Raw genomic sequence first — 21,889 nt, forward strand, 5'->3', positions numbered from 1 at the left:
TTTTAGTCTAATGGTCAATCCGATGCGCCAAACTTTCTTCCGATTTAGATTTCATTAGGCGTCTCAAATGAATGTTTACTCTCAACTTTCACTTTAATTCGCGAGACCACCTCGATCATGTCGTTCATGCTGTGTCTTCTCAGGAGACGTCGCCTGCAGAGAAAAGCTACATCACAACAGCGAGGAGGCTGCGTGTTTTGGGCAGTAGAAGCCGTCGATGTGGCGCGGGGACGTTGAGGCGTGGAATGAGAGGGTCTCAGATCACTGCGGGAAGCGCTATGTTGCGGGAGAACAAAGCCTCGTCGTCTCTCGGTGTCGGCAAGGATGCGGGGCTGACCGCACGTCACACGCTTCCACGCACGCCATTAACGTGGAGACGCGTTCGAGACGCAACGAAACCCTAATCTGTGATGGTTTCGCTGTATAGTGTGACAAAGGCAAGAAAGAAAAGGTTGCGTGTGAGATCAAATCTTTGAAGCAATGCTGAGCATGAGATGATCGAAGCTGTCGATCGATGATTAGACTGGCCACGTGATCTACTGTCTCCATTTTTGCCTGTCAGATTCATCTTGGCAATGGTCCACAGGCATCAACTATTGTGCCAGCTGAGAAGCAGCAGTCGTATGCCTTCGTTCTTGGAAGGATTCATTGGATTTCTTCTGTTCCCCTTACTGATCAGATCATTGCTTTGTTCATTCTCCACGAGTCTGCAAACCTATTACGTTGAGCTCCACCTTTTGCTACTCTCTACAGCAATGATCAATGTGCCTTCTTTTTGGCCTCGTCTTTCTTCTTCTTCGTCTTCTCCGTTCGTATACGCATGGGGAGCACACTCTCATGTTGATCGAAGGATGTGCGGCTTCTTCGATCCAAATCAGATGGTGGATCGCCTATGAACATAAAGCAGTTCAATGTGAATAAATCCCTTTAATTGGATTTAGATAAGCTCGAGTTCATCTACCAAAGTAGATGAATAATTAAGGTGAATTTTACGAGTGCCTTATCCATTGTCATCCTCATCCATCCACTGTACTACTGTACATGTGGCGTGAAACCAGTCGACATGGATTTGATTCAAATACCATCATATTGGAATTTACAAGCATTTTATGTTTCCTTGGGTCAATGTTTTAGGGGATAAGAAATCATAGCGTGAGGAAATGAAATTTAATCTTATCTCTTAAATATATAATCTGTGTTAAACGACGATCTTTCAAGTCAGTAAAGAAAAAATATGTTACTGTACTGTTGTAATACGGACACTCGTCCTCTACTCGCAAGCTCCGTAGTCCAATAATGTCCTCCCTGAGGACCATCTCCACACACAGCAGGTGGAGGTGCCCTGTTTCCATAGAATATGGTGTAGCCTAACAGCGGCTACGGGTGCACCTCCTCCTCTCCTGCAGCCTTTTCCGACGCAACCTTCGTCTTCCCCTCCCCTCGCCGTTCAACGTGGGACGTACCCTTTCTTCCCCTCACTCACACACACAGCCACAGCCAGAGCAGCAGCAGCAGCAGCAGCCAGAAAGAGACAACACCGAGGTGCCTGACACCAGACGGATAGGAAGACAGAGCAAGGGCCATAGATGGAACACGTCGCGCGCGCCCACTGGCGACGGATCACCTCTGCTTTTCTCTCCGTCCAAAGGCCGACTGCGACCTCTCCTTTGGTGGATCATCCGTTGGCGCCTTCGTCCGGGGAGAAAGCGACGGCGAGACGAGGACACCACGAGCTACTACACTCCAACTGCAACAGGCCATTTCTCGACGTGTAAGAGCTGGTCGAAGCGGGTGGAGGAGCTTCGGCCATGGCCAGCGAGGGAATAATGTTGGGGAGATTGCCACGTACGCAGAGCATATCCACCACGGGAACAGCAGCGCCTGCTGCATGCATGCCTGCCATTAGCTCCCCTCTTACGTGCATGAAACTTCGCAAGTCATTTTGTCCGAGGAATAGATCAATTAGAATATTATTAATACTATCAACTCGATAGATTAATTGATTCATCAACTTCATTTAATCTAAATTACTTTACTTACTTTGAATATGAGACTAAGCGGGATATTTCAACTTAAAAGGAAAAAAAATCTTTGTTTTGGTCTCCCAAAATGGATGTTTTTGCACCTAAATTCTCTCTACTAATCAAACAGACTTGTCGGATAGGAGGAAACGATCACTACCAACGCTGGGGATTGTTGCCATAACTCGATTTCAGATCATCGCCAGTGATCAAAGTAGATGGGCAAGTCAACGCCGACATCATCAGCAACGACTGAGAACGCACGTCGACCGCTGTGCGTTAACCCCAACAGCATCTACAGTATCGAACACTGCGGGCAAGGGCAGTGGTGGTAATTTACCTGACCTTGGGTCCAACTCCAGGAAGGGTTAGAGAGAGAGAGAGAGAGAGATTCATTCCTCCTTATCCGTTCCTTCGTCCTAAAGAGACAAAAGCCAAGCAAACGAGAGGAGCATTTTTAATGTCTGTATCTAAACTGTACATGTATTGTGTTACAAGAGGGGGAGAGAGAGAGAGTTCAGGAAACCTTTGTCTTCTTCCTCCCTTCCAGTCTCTCTCTCTCTCTCTCTCCTCACTTGTAGCATTGATGCCGCTGCACAGATCCAAACTGGGTTAAGAACTCGATCCCATACCACCGGTTCTTAATATACAAATCAAATCCAATCTTTCGCCAGCCTAACATGAGTTGCACACTAGTTTTCTTCCCAAGAACACTAAGAAAAGAGAATATGATGGGTTGGTTGCACAACGAGGGCATTACCTGCAATGAAGGGAGACGCTCCTCTCCCGTCACAGCATATGCATCAATCTATCAACCCCAACTGGCCTACGCTTACTGTAATCATCCTTGGGATCATCTCGACATGAGATTTCTACGATCCTCCACGTTGATCGGCCGTCTCATCACTTGGTGAAACACACAAATGCCTTGACTATTTGATTTGAGATTTCCTTGAGAGTGCAAAATATTTTATGCACTGTTTTCTTGCGTAGATTGGAAAAGAAGGCCTATAGATGTGATTGAGATGAAATCTACGGCTTTCTACTTCGTCTTCCTCCTCCTCCTCCACTACGCAGTGAGGGTGGGGTCCACTCCGCCGAGTTAGTTCCATTAAGGCCGCCCGAATTTGTCGCCTCCTTCTCTGCCTTCGACAGCTCCCTACTCTCCTCGCGTGCTGCTTTCTACCTCCTCTCTCTCTGCTTTTTGTATCCGCGCCTCGTCTTCCTTTGCCATTGATAGTTTCCCCGGGATTAGCGGGATCGATGACAGGAAGAAGCGAAAGAGGGTACCGGGAAGAAGCGTAGTCGGTGCCGGGAGAGGGAGGAGCCCGTGTCATGAGAAAAGGAGAGAGCTTTCTTTGGCTTTGATGCTATTTCGTCTCTGCTTCTTGATCTTACCCGCCCGCTGAGCACGGTTTCGCCATGGCTGGAAGCAACGAGATTAACGCCAACGAGTCAAAGGTGCTCGCTCTCTCTTCTTTAAAGTCTTCTGCATTAGATTTCCATTTCTGATGGGTCGGCAGCGCGGCTGTCTGTTCGATGTTAGGGTTTGGCCTACTTGATTTGTATCTATCTGCGGGTTTCGTGATGATTCATTCTTGTTTGGTTTGATTTGGCAAAAATCGGAGCTTTGATGGATTCGATTCGATTTGGTAATCCCTTGTGCTTTCCATTCCGATTTGGTAAACGAAGAGCCCCATTCGTTTCATGTCGTCTGCATCATCTCGTAGATTTCGATCAGGTAGAGCGAAAAAACACGCTTTTCGAATCGTTAGCAGCTCCTCCTCCTCCTCTTCCCAGAATGCTGGAAAGTTTGCTTTTTGATGCACATTCGCCTTCCGTTCTTCCTGTACTTGATCGAAAGCTTGAAGCAGAGGAAGGGCTCCTTGTCGCTCTCTTGATCTCACCTCCTCTTCGCTGTGTTCGATGACGGCGCAGATGGTGGTTCCGCTCAACACATGGGTCCTCATCTCCAACTTCAAGCTGGCCTACAACATGCTGCGCCGCCCGGACGGCACGTTCGACCGCCACCTCGCCGAGTTCCTCGACCGCAAGGTTCCCGCCAATGTCGCTCCCGTCAATGGCGTCGTCTCGTTCGACGTCCTCATCGACCGCCCCACCAGCCTTCTCGCCCGAATCTACCGCCCTGCCACCGCCTCCGCTGCCGTCGCGCTCCTCCCCGACCTGTGCCGGCCGCCCTCGCCCGACCCCTTCCCCGTCATCATCTTCTTCCACGGCGGCAGCTTCGCCCACTCCTCATCCAACAGCGCCATCTACGACTCACTTTGCCGCCGGTTCGTATCCCTCTGCGGCGCCGTCGTTGTGTCCGTCAATTACCGCCGAGCACCCGAGCACAAGTACCCCTGCGCCTACGACGACGGATGGGCTGCGCTCCGGTGGGCGTCGGGCGAGCCATGGCTTCGCAGCGGAAAGGACGCCAAGCTCCGGGTGTTCCTCGCGGGGGACAGCTCGGGGGGGAACATCGCGCACCACGTGGCCGTCAGGGCAGCGAAGTCCGGAGTCGAAGTCTCCGGCAACGTGCTCCTCAACCCGATGTTCGGCGGCAACCGCCGGACGGAGTCGGAGAAGAGGTTGGACAGGAAGTACTTCGTGACCATCGAGGACAGGGACTGGTATTGGAAGGCGTACCTGCCCGAGGGAGCGAACAGGGATCACCCGGCCAGCAACCCCTTGGGTCCCAACGGCGCGAAGCTTGAAGGGCTGCCCTTCACGAGAAGCCTCGTGGTGGTGGCAGGACTGGATCTGGTTCAGGACTGGCAACTGGCGTACGCGCAGGGGTTGAAGAAGGCCGGCCACTCCGTGAAGCTCGTCTACCGTGAACAGGCCACGATCGGGTTCTACTTGTTGCCCAACACCGACCATTTCTACCAAGTCATGGATGAGATACACGACTTCGTCGGCTCTAACTTGTAGTAGCAACTGTTCTATTGGACTCTGAATCATGGGCGTGTGTGACTCGGTAGCCTGAGCTCGTGGTAGATGACCTCCTCATGGAAAGAAGGATGTTTCTTCAGATGAACATTGCTTACTGTGGCAAAGGGAGAGACACGAGCTGGATCACTGCTTGGTTAGTGTTGGCAGTAATTATGAGAAGAATCGAAGGCCATTTCAACTATATGATTGATTGCATGTATTATAAGTACTTTTCCACCGCTAGGTAATTAATTGAAGACCCAACAAGTGTCTCTGTCTCTGTCTCGTAACAGTTGCTCCTTTGGAGGTTCTCTTTTGGCAGTAGCGCTCGCTATCTTGTCAGCTCACCAGTGGGATGGTCTGGAAATAGGGTTGAATCATCTTAGGCAATTTTCTTAGTTGTTTGCGAAAAATAATAATAATAAAAAGGAAGAGAAGTTGGATCACAGTCAGTCTCACTACTTGGCAGCTTCTTTGGGAGCTGCACCTGTTGTCATGTGGCGGGGGCAGAGTTTGGGAGACTGGAAGGGAAGGGCTCAGAGACACATGGGTTTTTGTTGTGTGTCCAAAGGGGAAGAATCCACCTTTCTCGTCTGTGACAATCTAATGGGGACCTGGTCGGCCCTGTTCTTATCTTGACTTCCATGCTTAAGAGATGCATGGTTTGATGATTCATGTATCTTCAAGTCTCATTCATACATGGGATGGGGTTTGATTTGATGAAGGTCACAGAATGGCGTCCATGAGAAAAAGTGCTGTGTAACAAGATGAAGCCATTAAAAATATGGAGCAGCATGTCGCTGCATATGCACTAAGACGAGCACTGGGCATACTGTAGTCCCATTTCTTTGACCTGACCTGCTTTATTCACTCGTCTAAGGACTCACTACTTGCAGCATATTCTTTCAAGTAATATAAAAGAAAATAAGAACGGAATCTTTGAATGATAAATCAAAAAAATATATATATATAACAAACTGAGATTAAGGAAATTAATTCTCTTCCAGACTCTTGACAATGCATGAATGACCAGTGCATACAATCTTCTCACTACAAGTAGAGATGCTATTTTCCTGAAAAATAAACTCTGAATGTGGCAACCTTACCATGAGGTTAAGACTAACTCTAAACGACTAATTTCGGTACTTGGTCAATCGGAGAAAGTAGGATGATACGAGCATTGAATCACCTTCAAGAGAAAGAAAAAGTACCTCAAGTTTCCAAACATCAGCATTGGATGTAATTTGGCAGTCATCTGAGTGAGAGCTTCCAGGTGCCTGATATAAATCATCATGAGCAACTATTTGCTACCAGATTTGGAAAGTTTGTACCCAAGTGCTTCATTGTAGGGTACCTGCAACTTAAGCATGTTAGCTCGGATCCTTGTCTTGGACTACCTGGGCGGCTTGCGGACCTCATCCACCACCAAGAATTGTCCAATTGGACCACAAACCATGGAACAATATGCGATAGATCTGGCACATTTGCTTGGGCATGGGGACCTGCCTCTGTGTTTGGATGTATTTGGAACTTGTGATGCCTCCCGAAAGCTTGCTCGATACTTCTCTCTGTGTCATTCTCGTTTGGCATGGGAATCTTGTCTCTTTGGAACATAAAGATTTCTTGGAGAGAGATATCTCACCTTTAGAAGAGGGAGCCAGAATCAATGACCTCAATGGAGAACATTCTTGGAGAAGAATAGGATTAGCCCATTTCAAGACTCAGATTGGTCCGAGGTTTAGTCAGATGTAGTCCCTGTCCTATTCCATAGGAAAGCCTGTCAACTTTAACAAACAGATCAAGCTGGGTCAGTATAGGACAGTAACATATATTTATGAAAGCTGACTACTTTAGTACAGGAAATTATATTTGTACCCAACAAATAGGAAAAATGTACAAGTTAAAAGAAGACTATCAGGTGACAAAGAAACTTGAGAAATCAAAGTGAAAGCCAAAACCATAGGAAAAGATTGGCATTTTTCAAACACGACCAGCTGAGAAACACACATTTTGGTAAATTATTGAAAGACTGAATGGAGAAAGTATCCAAGTAGGCATTGATTTCCACTGAACAGCACAACTCATTAAAATCCGATCCAGATCCTGTCTGGGGCCACAAATCCTATTCTATCTTTTCATTTAGTACACACTATGAATACATTAAGAATTATGGTGGCCATGGACATAACAATACATTATTATATCCTGGTATCACACAAGTTAAGTCACTTACATGTTCCATGACAAGGCTTTTCATAACCTGAATCTGAAACAAAACTGTTAGGATCAAGAGCACTAAGAGGGGAGGGGGTGAATTAGTGCAGCGGAAAACCTTCTACGAAAAATAAAAACTGCTTTCGTTTGTTTTAAGTGATTTTGGTAAGAAAGCCGATTCGTAAATCACTTTAACTTTTGTTTAAGCGAGATGCAGCAAAAATATAAATGCAGTTTGCAATTATGATTCTAATCAGATAGTAGGTGCAAACTGAAATATGATATTCGTATAAAAAAACTGATTTACATCTAAATGTTGATTCGTAAATCACTTGATTAAGCAAGATGCAGTTTAAGCAAGGATATAAAGACAGTTTGAAGTTATGATAGAAATTAAAACGTAAACGCAAACAGAAATATGATTTACGTCTAAACGCCGATTCGGAAAGTGCAAAGCTTGAAACCCGATCGTATATGTGCAAAAAGCAGTAAGCTTTAGAGGAGGTTTGCAGTAAAGATAATATGCTCAAAGTAAATGCAAACCGAGATTTAGAGTGGTTCGGTCAATCTTGACCTACTCCACTTTTGGCTTCCTCCACCGACGAGGTCACCGACGTCAACTAGAGGCCTTCCTTCAATAGGCGAAGGCCAACCACCCTTTTACAGTTTCACTCCTTTTGACGGGTTTAGGAGACAACCCTTACAGAATTTTCTCTCCTCTCTTTAAAGCTCAGAACTTGGAAGAAAAGAGGGAGAAGAACTTTTGGCCTTTACAACAATTTTGAGCTCTAAAAATCACAGAACAAGATCAGGATTTCGGTGAATATGTTGTTTTCTTTCAGTGCTGAATGGGTGGGGTATTTATAGGCCCCAACCCAGTTTGAATTTGGAGCTCAAAACTGTCAATTCCCGGAATTCCGAGATCTGGCGGTTACACCTCCTGACTGGAGCGGTGCACCGCCTGGCAGAGCTCGAAGACTGAGCCTCTGGGCGGTGCCACCTCTGTCAGGGGCGGTTGCACCTCCTGCCAGAGCTCGAAGACCAAGCTCAGGCGGTGCCACCTGTTGTCAGGGGAGGTTGCACCGCCCAGTCTCGCTCGGAGACTAAGCCCAGGCGGTGCCACCTCTTGGCTGGGGCGGTTGCACCGCCCAGTCTCTCTCGGAGACTTAGCCCAAGCGGTGCCACCTCTTGGCTGGGGCGGTTGCACCGCCCAGTCTCTCTCGGAGACTTAGCCCAAGCGGTGCCACCTCCTGGCTTGGGCGGTTCAACCGCCTGGCAGAAATCAGGGTCCGAATGGGTTGATCCATTCGGCCCAATTTGGGTTTTTTAGGGGCCCAATTGCCCCAAGATTAAGTTAATGGGATCACCTCCCATTTCCAACTTAATCATTGTGCTAACTACGATATTTCCTAAGACATTTACTGCAATATTGCTCCGGTGCGTCAATCGCTTCTTCCGGCGAGCTTCCGACGAACTTCCGTCGATCATCCGATGAACCCTCGGTGATGCTCCTGCGGACTTCCGGCAAACTCCTGGACTTGCGACGATCCACTTGGCGAGTTCCGACGAACTTCTTTGGCAAGCTCATGGACTTCTCGGATTTGTTCCCGCAGAACCTCCGACGACTGTCCGAACTTCCGTCGAACTCTCGAACTCCCAACGTGATCATTGTCTTGACTCCGGCGCAACTCCTGCTGCATATCTTACTTTCATCGTAGTTAATCCTGCACACTTATCTCAACATATAGATTAGATAACAAATGACAATTGATTTCATCATCAAAATCCGAGATTCAACAAAAACAATTTCAGTAAAAATTAATAGAAGCCTTGCGATGCAGCAATATCCTAGACAACATGATCTGTTGTTGCTATCTTGTTCAAAGAAAGAATGAAATGGCCTCAATCGACAACCTTGAAAATAAATGCAAGCTTGTACTTGGGACTGGCACCTATATTCAATGAAACAATCATAAAACCAGTAAAATCAATTTAAAAGAAGCACAATTTTACATGTTAACATGACTCCCCCCCCCCCTCACACCATACCACCAACCAATCAGTGCAAGGAAGATCCCAGAAAAATGAAGATAATGTGACATGATAAGAAAGATGGCCTGATTATTGACATGTTGAAAACATTTCATTTCTAGTTCCATGTCAAAACTATCTTACTAATACAAGTGTTAAACAAGCCACAATGTTTGATATATAGTTGATCAGCTGCGCATTGCTGTCTATCCAACCCACCAACTGACAGTGCACACAGTAGTAACATAGTACATAGGTTTTGTACTTACAGAAAAAATAGCTGTCACAATTTGAGGACCTCTCTTATCTTCAGTGCTTGAGATAATGACCACCAGATAGTGGCGAAAAATTTCCTATATGCTGACTTTACCTTGCCTTCATTATTTAATAACCACAAAAGAGAAGTGTTGTCCTATCTCTTGGTATCCATTACAAATTTGTAATATGCACAAGAAGTCAATCAAGCAAAATCAAGAACCATTCACCACTTTAGCAATCACCAATCAGCAAGAGTTTGCACATTCCCTGTGCCAGTCTGCAAGAACATCCAAAGCAGAAGCGTACTGCATTGAAAGCTAGAACAATTAAATAGAAGTAACAATTAAATGAGTGAAAAAAGGGTTCTATTGAAGAAACCACAGCGCAAAAAAAAGTAGCAGAACCAACATATACAAACAAATATAATCATTTATTGCCAGTATTAAAAAAGCTACATTACATGATCTCAATTAGATCAGTGTTTTGTCCAAGAGAATAGCAATGGGGTTTTGAGTCCCTTGCATTGGATTAAGACTAGAAAAGAGCTAGAGAATCCATGGCCGGTCTCCAAATTGATCAAGTAAAGGACATGATGACTCCTGGAATTATCCAACCAACAAACAATGACCAGACCACTTATCAAGCTCATTGACGGGAAGCTTAAGATGATGCAGAAATGGACAACCCCAAAAGAATACAGTGCCAATTATCACTCCCTGGTTGCCATATGGATGTTTCCTGATATGGTACCAAAGGCTTTGTCATCTCACTGATAAGCACAGAAATCAAGTCATCATTTTTGGCTAAAAAGATTATAAAAATTTAATATTGAACCGATATATTCAAATTTGACATGTTACAATATCTGCACGAAGCTTCATGTGAAGTCACATATTCATGACCTTTTGGTCACGACTAATTAATCATGAGAAAATCATCATCTAAAGCAACTACTGAAACTGTTCATTGCAAGAATCTGCACCAGATGGAACCTGGATGGTGAAGAGAGATATGCGTCCCCACTTTCTACACCTAAGCCTAGGACAGACCAAAACTTCACTATATTCTTAGATGATGTGAAGATTTAGTTAGCTGAGTTATATATATACATATATATATATATATATATATATATATATGTATATATGTATATATATGTATATATGTATATATGTATATATGTATATATGTGTATATGTGTATATATGTATATATGTATATATGTGTATATGTGTATATATGTATATATGTATATATGTATATATATGTATATATGTATATATGTATATATATGTATATATGTATATACATACATACATACATATATATGTATATATATACATACATACATACATATATATACATATACATACATACATATATATACATATACATACATACATACATATATATACATATACATACATACATACATATATATACATATACATACATACATACATATATATATATATATATATATATATATATATATATATATATATATATATATACATACATATATAAAATTAATGTACATATATAAGAAGAATAAAAGACATAAGAAACAATCTCCTAAAAACATCAAAGTAGGAGAGGCTTTATGACTGCATTTCTTTTCTTTCCATCAATCATCTATATCATTATAAACCTCTAAAACAACTTCCCTGTAGCCTTTCCCATCAACAGCAGAATGAAGTGATGCAAACTTAAATCCTACAGCATCTTCAGCAATACGAGCCCGTTCATACCACCTTTACTCCACAACCATCATCCACTAGTATAAGATATATTGTTTGCACTATCTTCAGCTCACTAAAATCTATCCGAGAAAACCCATCTAAAGCACTACTTTTCCACTGAGCAATAAGCTAATTCCACCAAGAAATGTTATTATATATTTTTTGAATTAACATGCATAAGTTCCTTGTTGAACTGTTCTCAGGTTCATTTTAGCCACAAATCATGGTTTTCAAGACAACTAAAACTCCAAATATATGGTTAGTCTACTATAACAGCAAATCATTTGGCAAACTAATGAAAACATGTCTTCCCTTTGTTCCCTTTAACTTATAACTAATTTTAAACTTAATGACCCTTAACTTATAATTAATTTTAAACCTCAAGTTATTGATTATGACCAGAATTTTCCTATACCCTTGATCTAGAAAATGCCCACTGCAAGATTGCTTTAACAGTGTAAGATCTTTGATGCAATGGTTTCATCATCCTTTTCCACCTCTTCTAAGGAGAAGAAAAATAGCGAGCAGAGGATGGTGTAGAAACTGATACAAGGAGAGGGCAGAAGTTGGCTATGGTCAAGATGGAGTTCCAAGTGCTTGAGGAGAAAGGTCATGATCTGGCCCGACTAAATCATTACTACCCAAAATACTCAATCTCAACTTAATATCAGCAGTTCCATCTAACGTTGTAAATACATAAAAATCTTCTACATCCAATGTGGAACTAAACTGGATGTCACTATCTTTTTTCTATAACCAAGATTTATCCCAAAGTTCAATGCTAATCTTAGATTTAATCCCTATCTTCAAGACTTCAACTTTATTGACCAGAGGGATCTATTACTGCAACCACGGTACATGAACACTTTAAAGGATATCAAATATTAAAATGTTATGGTGCTAGCTAAAGCATTATTCTGGATAATAGTTTTATCGTGGTGCTAGCAAAGATACACATTCAAACACGTAAAAATTATAAAAAAAATACATATTGGAATTGTTAGCTAAAACTCACCGAGTAATATCTCAATATCAAAAGCCATGGAACTTCATGATCAGCCATTCAGTTGTTAATTGTTAGTTTAAATAATTCCATCTGTAATCTGTCGTCAATTTGCTAGAGAAAAGGTAGGCCTTCATAATTTTGGAAATCATCTGGCATATGTCGACCATAATCTAATAATTCCATCTGCAGCATCCACTTAAAATTTTACGACACACACGCATCCTCAGGATTTCCATAGCCACGCTTCCACATCATCCCAATGACTGTCTCTGCCTCTAATCTCCTACCTATGTTGGAATATCCCTTGTACAAAATGAAAAAGGTTTTCTTCGTTCGACCAAATCTAAAATTCTCCATCTCATCCAGAACCCCATGCATCTCCTCCAAGCGATTCTGCTGTCCATACATCACCATCTTGCAATGGTACAATGACCGGCAAAGCCGCCACCCTGCATTCTCTGCCTGTCTAATGAACCCAGCTAGCCGGTCCACTGCATTACTTTTGAAGTAACTCGATATGATGGAACGCATCACCCCCACTGTAGTTACAACAGTGTTGTGCTGGAATGCCTCGGATATTAGTCCTTCCATCGCCTCAGTTAAGCCTTCCTGTGCATACATCCTGATCAAATGTACATTGAGACAATGTCTATACTCATCCCCTGGAATCAACTTCATCAAGGCCTCCACCTTTCTGACTCGATCAGGGTGACAGCTCTTAGTATAAGCATATATCATTGTCCGAATCAAAGGTGTCTGCCTATTGTTAATCATCTCCTTTATTTGATCATAAGTCTTTTCCATCTTCTCTAGATTGCTTGAGTGGGCATAACCTCTTAACATCAGGAGGAGGGTTTCAGCGTCAGGCTTGATTGGTCCCTCCACCATCGATTGGTACATCCTCTCCATTTTATCCCACATCCAGGCCGTAACATATGCGGCAATGGCAGTGTTGTAGGTGGTGATGGTGTAGGAAAGGTCCGAATCATCAATTGCTTGGAGGACAGTCTCCATATGGTCCACGAGCAAGGAGCGGCCAAATACCGAAAGGAGAATGTTATAGGTGACAATGGTTGGCTTGCAATTGAAGTCCTGCTTCAGATCCTCGAAAACTGAGACGGCTTTCTTGGTGAGGCCACTGTACATATAAGCAGACATGAGGGCATTGTAGAGGCAGGCGTTGCGGAGGCCGGCATCTATGGCGTCAGAGAAGAGCTCCGTTGCCAGGCCGACGTTCTTGGTGCGGCCCGCCAGGGTGATGGCCTTGGAGTATTCCTCGGATAGCATCGGGATGCCGGCGTCAGCCAGCTTCTTCCTGCAGTTAAAGACCTACAAGACGATACAAGATACAACCTTTAAGGATGGTAGAATGATTCGGAATCCTAGGAAATGGAGAAATCAGGAGATAGAGAGAGTGGCGCGGGGGAAGAACCTGGAGGGCGAGGAGGGGGCGGGACTTGAGAAGGGAGAGGAGCTCGACGGAGGCGAAGCCGGCGGGGAAGCAGAGGAGTAGGGTGGCGAAGGAGACAGAGTCCAAGAGAGCCGCAAGATCCTGGTCGTCGGGCAGGGCGAGCAGCTGGTCGGCTAGGGCGGAGACGGCGGATCGAAGTGCCTCCTTGTCCTCGGTGGCGACGGAGGCGGGGTTCTCGGAAAGGAGGAGAATGCGGTCGCGAAGGTCGGAGATGCCGTTGGAGCAGAAGCCACGGGCGGCAGCGGCAGAGGTGAAACGTAGGTTGTAGGGGGAGTCGTAGAGCGGGGTTTGGAGGGAGGCTATACGACCGCAACGAAGAAGTAAGAGGAGGTGGCTCACTCTCGCCATAGCCGCCGCCGGGCGCATGGGGTGGCGTCGCCCGTGCTCTCCGAACTGCTGCGCTGCGGAAGGGGATTTGGAAATGAAAGGTTGGGCGATAGCTGGTGATCGGAACCAAATGGGCCGGGCTTCCCATCGCAAATGAATGAGGTAATTACATCCCATAATTAGCTATGTTACTTTAAATAGTAACATGGAAGTCCTTATACTCACATTTATTCTCAATTCTTCTCAACTTCATCGATCGAAAAAATTACCCGTATTGTCACATACAAAAGGAGCTAGAATGAAAATAATAAAAATATAATTTTTTTTTCAATTATTAATTTTATATCAATTTCTCGATCATTTCCTCCTCTCCTCATCATTCAAACTTGCTCGTCGCCCATCGCCCATTGTTCACTCGTTGCACCCTCTCGCTCATCATACCTGCTTGCCCGCCACTCATCCATCGCACTTGCTCCCCTGCCGCTCGACCGCCACCCCTCTTTCCAACTTGATCGCTCATCGCCCTTCTTTCCAACTTGATCGCTCATCGCCCTTCTTTCCAATCTGATCGCCCACTGTGCTTGCTCGCTCGTCGTTGCTTTTTCCAACCTACTTGCCCGTCATCCCGCTTTCCAACTTGCTTATTCGTTACTCGCCATCACCATCTCCATCTCCATCTTTGTTGACGTAAAAACACGAGTAGTATCAACCAATTTGTTATTGTTTGCCTTAGGAACTAAGTTGGTGTGGTTGCGGAGTTCTATATAGACATAGCTTCATCTTATTCACCGCTCTTGCAAAAGTAGAGATACACATGACATACACAGGTAGCAAGCTTCGCTAACGATGATGAAATTATCATCGGCCATGGTGGGGATGCCGAGGTGGACGATGAGACAGGTGTGGGTGAATATTGGAAAAAGGGACGACGGGTGATTAGATTAGAAAGAGGAATGATGGGCGATCGACGAGTAAACAAGTGTGACAAGTAAAGATGATTAAATTAGAAAGAGAGATGATGGACGAATGAGCAGGCGTGGCAAGCAAACGATCGACCAAAAGTTTATATAAAATTAATAATTAAAAAATAATAAAATTTTATTTTTATCCTTTTCATTCGTATATATTTTTTACATGGCACCATACGAATGATTTTTTACATAGACAAAATTAACGATATAAAAATATTAAAATTTAATATTATTTTTTAAAATATAAAGACAGATGTTAATCATAATTAATTACATAAAAAAAATTTATAATACCCCTCCAACGTATCATGCAACAAAGTATTCACATGGCCGGGCTGCCATCACAAACATGGTCTCAGAGAGACATTAGAATGGTCGTGGGTGGAAGGCTACAATGAGAATGCAAAAACGTCCCACCATTTTTTTTTGGCTCCAACTAACTCGTCACAAATGTACAATCATAAAAATTACAAGTTTCAAATACTTTATAAAAATAACAAGTGCAAACAGCGAGGAATCAGATTCGGCAAGATACCTGAGCAGTACGGTGTCTATCGGAGAAACTATTCATGGAAGTATATGATCTAACTGCGACAGACTTCATGTAAATATGATATAAATAAAAAAAGAAAAGAAAAAAAAGACAACGTTTTAACAAACGTTACAGCTCCTCCTACAAAAGCCGGCCAAATCTGCAGTTCCAACCATGTACTCTGGATTCTTTGTGCACTCTCCAAGTGCAGCCCACCTCTCGCAACTTTCGTTCTCGTCTGTACAGTTTCCTTGACTTGTGATAATCTTGTCAAAGGAGGCTACGTGAATCCACTTTGTGGCCGACCATTTCTCACCTTCTATCACTGGGCACCCTGCGTGAAGGCTGCCTTGATCTGTAGTAGCATCTGGATGAAGGCTGAAGAACAGAAGAGCATTCCCTCGCTTCGGCTTAACTAAAATGTCAATCAGATGCAACGATCACAAATTCTCCAAAACAAGATGAGAAGGTGAAGCACTGTTACAAGTGTTTCACAGTCTCCTGGACCCTCACCTGCTTTTCCTCGCTGGGCACATTCTGAAAAGCTATCATCCTTGGCATCTTCACCACGGTGCCGAGGTTCCTGCACAAAGCAAAAGAGACAATCACCAAAAGCGACACTCCAGATGAAGAATAAATGATGGAAGTTTGACAAATGGGATATCTGATGCATGACCATTTTGTTATCTCATTATAAGTTTCCTTGCGCTAAAGGAAACAAACAGAGGTAGTGCTAGAAATAACCTCAGCTGAAGGAAACACAGTTTCACCACCTTTGGCCACGTCTGTTAGATACATAAGAACAGTAGCAATACGATGACCACCACGAGCGATATTAACCTTATCAGAGAAGTAATCATAGTGGGGGTCATACTTCTGTCCAGGCTCATACCGTAAGACTTGAATGTCCTCACCATTTTCTGTATGAAAACAAATATCAACTGAACAATCTTTTAAAACATAAACAAAGTTATGTCACCATTTTTTAAAATGATGATGTCATTATCAGCAATGTGAATGGTGATACCTGTCAGAAAATAAATTAACTCATTCAATAGGATAGAAGCTCCAACCAACATGTTGAAGCCAAAACTACTTTTCTGTATCAGAGAACTTTCTGGTGATCATTTCACACTACTTAACATGACTAGGCTATTGGTTTTATCAAGAAAAAGATTATGAACAATATGCAATCATGTTATTTATATGTATGACTGCAATACAATTGTGATTTTTTGAATAATGGAGGAACATTATATCTGGATGTTTTAGACAATCTATCTATGGTTATATTGGCTCCTTTCAATACAGGAATGCGCTACCACAGAACCCAACTATTGGTTTTCAAATACTGGTGGGCCTATCAAACACTTACTATTTTCGTACTCAGTTGTAGAGTCCTTGTGATATCGAAAGTACAGGGGACCTGTTAATAGTTCAGCAGCAGGAAATATTAACCTATTTGCTTGTTGGCAGTTGCTGCTGAAAAGAATAATCACTGTGAGGATCTTCTCTGAGGTAAAATATAGCATTATGACCAGGAAATTACAGTAACAAACTTCAGGTTCACACAAGGACGAGCGTCATGATCTTGCATATCCTTTTCATCTAGTTCCTTAGAAAACCATGCTCCATGTATCAATGATGCCCATGGGAAGGCTTGCCATGAAGACACTAATTGGGCCTTAAAGTAATTTATGGAGTTTTATCAGGAAATTCAACCCATTGATGGTCCTTGATAGCTTGTGCATATGGTTCTTCTGGCAAAGTTCTTATTCAAAGGTGGTATCAATCAATTGGCATGCAAAATTAGCCTCAAAACTTGTTCTTACACAACCATTTTCATAAAAATATCAGTGCAAATGTCTATGCAGATCCTGATTAATCTGTGGTCTACTTCTTTTGGCAATTGGCAAACTCAATCCATTCACATGATCAGGCCATTTCAGAATTGTAATTTAAGAATTGTTCAGTCACGTTTTTGAGGTGGAATTTACCACTTTCCAGAATGTCAAAATGCTGGGAAACATTGCCCCTTTGTACATCACTTAATAGTTCACATTAAATTAAATGGTCTACTTTCACAATCAGAAAAACATAAAACCAACCACATTTATAGATATGCTGTACTGCCCCTTTCATTTTAACGAAGAGTATATTGTCACTCAAGTTGGAGGGACATTAGATTAACAATAGAAGTGAACTATCAGAAAGAGTAACTATGCTATCAGAGGACAACTGTCTTGTGATTTTCTCATACCACTAAAGGTTAACTAAAGTTACTAAAGTCCATTCTTCATGGTTCCCATTTTGTACTTTCAACAGAACACTGACTTCCCTTTGAATTGATCTGATGGTGGGTCACAAATTCCAAATCAGGAAAATGATCAGACTTATGGATGACGCAGGAGCAACAATCCTAAGAACAGTACCTTCCCATTAAGCACTGTAAGTCATTTGGTATGCCTATAACATTCCATTGTTAAGAAAATGATTTTTCATTTGTGTATAAGCAGCTTTATGAAACTAAAATGGCTGTTAGTAAGCCTAATTTAAAGGCTAACAACATAACCTCTATAATTAGCTTGGGTTCAAAACAGAGGGAATGGGATGCAATAAAAGCTATTGTGAATCAAGAATAATCGAAAGAGTAACATATAGGTAGTTTCTGTCAAAGCTTGGAGGATATGAACTGTGAGTAATAGGACCAATGGTACTCTTATTACATGAATGGTTAACATAATTAACTAACAAACCAATGGTACTCCTGTTACATGAAAGTTTAATGTGATTAACTAACAAATATAAGAAATTTGAGAAAAATAACTTTGGTTCAGTGAGTGTTTTAGAGATGACAGAGTTAAACTTGAAAGGTACATTAACGTAGGTATCTTATGTATGATTAAGCAGCCAATCAATAGATTAGCATAGGCGTAAATCCTTACCTTTTGCACCTTTTATGTATAAAATAACAAAATATCAAGAAAAGGTTCCTTGGCATCTGCTATTTGCTAATGGTTTAGTCGATGATAACCACATAAGGAAAAATCATAAGAAATTGAGAAGAATCTTCCAAACCTAAGGGCTTTAGTTTAATTGGATCGACACAGAACACAAAGACAATACCTTATTTAAAATTAAGCCAAAAAATGAAAATAGAATATAAATTACTCCTACAAGTACCAAACAAATAGAGATTCTGATCCCTTTTATCTAATATACAACAAATATGAGTTTGAAAACTATATTTATTACCACCATGAGAAGTAAAATCTTACAAGACAAAGATAAATCAGAACACCACACAGTTAGGAAGCAAAAGAACCTATGCAGCTAAAACAAGAACAGTGAGATTGAAGATTGTAATTACTGGGAACTAAGACTTATCATATACCTCCTAAACCAGGGGTATTTCCATGAGGATACAATTTCCCAGTAGAAATTTTATAATGCATGAAAGAAAACATAAAAAGAAGGACGCCTACCAAAAAGGCGGGAGTAACAAAAAGAAACAAATGAAAGATCAAAAACCCAAAAAAAGATGTAGATCTTTATATGACTTGAAGAATAAAGACTTCACAGTTACATTTATTGAACAATGGGATTCCAACCTTACAGCAGTCTTTAATGGTAAGAACAAGGTTTGTTGTATGTTTATTTGACATTATACCTTCTCTTCAAATCCTCATAATATTCTCTCATGATTTAGGCCATAGACTCTTAATAGTTTGTAATCTGTGTTTATATTTATGAATAGGGCAAGCCACACTTGATGATTAAAGGGGTGGAAGGATAGAGTTAAGTAACAAATTATACCTCAAAACTAATCGCATGGATGTATCTCCAGCATGATTTATGATTCTTAGTAGATCAGTTAATGACTAAGTATCCTGTATCCACTATTTTCTTCACTTATTCTTTCTTTTCATATAAGAAGTTCTGTTTGAACTCTTCATCCTAAAAGCAACTAGGTGGTCAAAACTGACATAATGAACAAATAAATGGAGTTATAAACTGTTTCCAGTCAGACAAATAAAAAGAATATTGCATTATTCTTGTCATCAATTCATCAAATGCTTGTTATAGCACCAGCAACATTGGCACGTATACAAACACTCTATCCCTTCAAACAATTTCCATTTGATTGTTTGTGATTTCCAATTAAGGTAAAATGTTGGTGTTTTACTTAGATATGATGTAAGAAACTTAGTACTTTATTTCAGAATCCTCAGAAAGCAAGCAAGCTATTTTGGCTCTTGTGGCTAATTCGTTGTTCCTGGCAGGTTGATGCATGCCACTAAGATATGCTATCTCTCTAGAATGTCAAGTGCTGATTGACACGAGTACTACTAAATTTTTTCTAGCATTATAATGAACAGAGAAACAATTATAGTAGTTCAACCATATCCAGCCAGGCAGCAAGACTGCAACCACTCAAGTATTCACTACATGAAAAAAATTTGACAACCATGTAGCAAGTCCATGTGAATAAATCCTTTCAGGAAATCAGAAAAACTATTACAACTATGGTTTAACATATGCATAAATTTGATATTAATTAGGAGGTTCACCTTTAGGAAGAAAGGTCCATGCGGCAATTTTGTCCTCAATACCTTCAACAATTGGGTCCTGCAAAATGTTTATATCAGATGCAGCAAAGTCAAAATGATCATCCACTTAAATGCATAATAGATCCTTCTCCATCTAGTCCCTACTCTTCTTCCACCTGCTTTCCCCTTCCTTCCTATTTCTTTTTACACATATTTTTCTTTCCCCCAAGCACCCAATTTTTCCACTTTAAACTTCCCCATCAATTCTTCTATAGGACCAGACCTGAGAATTCAAAATACATCACAGAATAATTTTGTTGGGTAGTTTTTCTAGTAAAGTCGCATGTATAACCTAGAAATTGCAATATATGACACCGTGCTACATTACACAAACAAAATGGCATCATAACAGCATATAACTAATGTAATACTTGTTCGTGTTTGTTATCTCAATTCAAGCTTTCTGATCTTCGTTTGTTGGCAAGATATGATATCTTTTCTTAGATATGCATTACTGTTTCCATGAATGCTTATAGACACACCTTCAAAATCTTTAAAATGCTCAATATGTAAAAATGCATACACATCAGCATAAACATATCCAATTTACCACTATGAATCTCTATCTGTTCACAGAAAACTTCGCATCACTGTTCCTCCTGATAGACATCATGCAATATAATACAACTCTCTCTCCTGCCTCCCTCTCCCTCATTTATTTTTTGGGGGCAAGAACATGATGCAAGAACTAAGTAAAGCTCACCGACAGAACAAGATTTCAAACCTTTCCCTTGTTGATGAACATCCCGGAGCTAGTCCGGACTTCGCTCAACGTGCTTTTACCCGACAGATTATCAGCCACAGCCGACCGCTTGAGCTCCAATCTCGCCTGACCAACAGCATCCCTTCAGATCTCAGCTCCAGACCAAACCCCATAACAAATTGAAAATAAAAGAAAAGAAACGTGGCAGGAAAAGACGTCAAGAGGGGATTCGCAATATCGGATCGTACTCACTAGAGATATCAGGTGATCGCATTCTTCGTCCGTCAGGAACCTTTCGTAGACGAAAGCCCTACCACCACATTTCCCCAAACTTCACAACCGATCCAAGGAGAATACCCAAGAAACACGAGAAAAAAGATCAGCGAGAATGGGTTTGAGCACTGACCGAGGTTTCCAAGAGAGCAGCTTCGATCTGGATGGATCAATGATGGGATGGGGCAAGGATCGCTGGAGTAGGACGATGAAGAGAAGGAAGGGCAAGAGAAGGGAGAAGGGGGGAGCTCTGGATCTCCGAGATCCCATCAGAGGAAGAGAGGGAGCGAGAGAGAGAGGGAGTGTGGAGGATGAGGAAGGGACGGGGGATTGATCGGATCTGCAGCATGTAGGGCAGTCCTCCTATCTTACCTTCTCTAGTAAAAGAGGAGAAACGAACGTGTCGCCTGATGAGGTAACCAACGTGTTCCGTTCGGAGCGTTGATGCGGGCATCAAAGGATCGGACGGCCAAGATTGTCCAACGCTTTCCCCTCCGGGTTCCTTATCGGGTTTATTAATTGTACTTGGTAGTTAATTGGCGGCGATCTAACAGTCTGCTCTAATACATTAATTATTGTGGGCATTGCAGTTCCCTATGCATTTCTAATTCAATATCAAGAAACTATCTACATCATTCATTTATCAGATAAGCATTTAAACCATCAATATTAATTGAGTTAACTATATATAAATTCTTTTAATGATTTCTATATCAAATCTTTATCATCTTTTCGATGTCCACAATTTATAGAGTTATGAGAAAAATCAACCTATATTTATTTCTTAACTAATAGG

The 21,889-nt window shown here is 41.9% G+C and overlaps 3 protein-coding genes across 9 annotated transcripts; 1 reads left to right on the forward strand and 2 right to left on the reverse strand.

The window, feature by feature from the left end:
* Window positions 1-2,807: 2,807 nt before the first annotated feature.
* On the forward strand, window positions 2,808-5,235 carry LOC135587123 (gibberellin receptor GID1C-like). The gene is made up of 2 exons (XM_065078148.1): window positions 2,808-3,482; window positions 3,960-5,235. Exons 1-2 carry the CDS (start codon window positions 3,444-3,446, stop codon window positions 4,953-4,955), a joined length of 1,035 nt encoding a protein of 344 aa, XP_064934220.1. The 5' UTR covers window positions 2,808-3,443; the 3' UTR covers window positions 4,956-5,235.
* A 707-nt stretch (window positions 5,236-5,942) lies between these two features.
* On the reverse strand, window positions 5,943-14,117 carry LOC103993736 (pentatricopeptide repeat-containing protein At2g30780). 6 transcript variants are annotated; one of them, XM_065078149.1, is made up of 4 exons: window positions 13,639-14,117; window positions 12,216-13,535; window positions 9,470-9,763; window positions 5,943-6,739 (listed from the first exon to the last, which is right to left on the reverse strand). In XM_065078149.1, the coding sequence occupies exons 1-2, from the start codon at window positions 14,041-14,043 to the stop codon at window positions 12,411-12,413; spliced, it is 1,530 nt and encodes a 509-aa protein (XP_064934221.1). In that variant the 5' UTR covers window positions 14,044-14,117; the 3' UTR covers window positions 5,943-6,739; window positions 9,470-9,763; window positions 12,216-12,410. The 6 variants fall into 6 exon arrangements, with proteins under 6 accessions (XP_064934221.1, XP_064934223.1, XP_009412185.2 ...); XM_065078151.1 differs by lacking the exon at window positions 5,943-6,739 and having other exon boundaries at window positions 9,356-9,735; XM_009413910.3 differs by lacking the exon at window positions 5,943-6,739 and having other exon boundaries at window positions 9,356-9,763.
* A 1,311-nt stretch (window positions 14,118-15,428) lies between these two features.
* On the reverse strand, window positions 15,429-21,450 carry LOC135587126 (probable prolyl 4-hydroxylase 4). 2 transcript variants are annotated; one of them, XM_065078157.1, is made up of 8 exons: window positions 21,227-21,450; window positions 21,073-21,130; window positions 20,842-20,946; window positions 20,079-20,136; window positions 16,252-16,427; window positions 16,021-16,090; window positions 15,824-15,922; window positions 15,429-15,745 (listed from the first exon to the last, which is right to left on the reverse strand). In XM_065078157.1, the coding sequence occupies exons 1-8, from the start codon at window positions 21,361-21,363 to the stop codon at window positions 15,627-15,629; spliced, it is 822 nt and encodes a 273-aa protein (XP_064934229.1). In that variant the 5' UTR covers window positions 21,364-21,450; the 3' UTR covers window positions 15,429-15,626. The 2 variants fall into 2 exon arrangements, with proteins under 2 accessions (XP_064934229.1, XP_064934230.1); XM_065078158.1 differs by having other exon boundaries at window positions 15,429-15,922; window positions 21,227-21,445.
* Between the last annotated feature and the right edge of the window lie 439 nt (window positions 21,451-21,889).

Source organism: Musa acuminata, chromosome BXJ1-8 (assembly GCF_036884655.1).
Source record: "Musa acuminata AAA Group cultivar baxijiao chromosome BXJ1-8, Cavendish_Baxijiao_AAA, whole genome shotgun sequence".
Classification (NCBI taxonomy): Eukaryota; Viridiplantae; Streptophyta; class Magnoliopsida; order Zingiberales; family Musaceae; genus Musa; species Musa acuminata.

Bases quoted from the DNA above. Each gene is read 5' to 3' on its own strand.
- LOC135587126 (XM_065078158.1), bottom strand. From the start codon at position 21,363: ATGGGATCTCGGAGATCCAGAGCTCCCCCCTTCTCCCTTCTCTTGCCC. The intron at 20,947-21,072 runs GTGAGTACGATC...GCTGTTGGTCAG, and splicing joins GCGATCACCTGATATCTCTA to GCGAGATTGGAGCTCAAGCG. The intron at 16,428-20,078 runs GTGAACCTCCTA...GTTTTCATACAG, and splicing joins ATGGACCTTTCTTCCTAAAG to AAAATGGTGAGGACATTCAA.
- LOC103993736 (XM_065078149.1), bottom strand. From the start codon at position 14,043: ATGCGCCCGGCGGCGGCTATGGCGAGAGTGAGCCACCTCCTCTTACTT. The intron at 13,536-13,638 runs GTTCTTCCCCCG...ATCGTCTTGTAG, and splicing joins GCCCCCTCCTCGCCCTCCAG to GTCTTTAACTGCAGGAAGAA.
- LOC135587123 (XM_065078148.1), top strand. From the start codon at position 3,444: ATGGCTGGAAGCAACGAGATTAACGCCAACGAGTCAAAG. The intron at 3,483-3,959 runs GTGCTCGCTCTC...ATGACGGCGCAG, and splicing joins TTAACGCCAACGAGTCAAAG to ATGGTGGTTCCGCTCAACAC.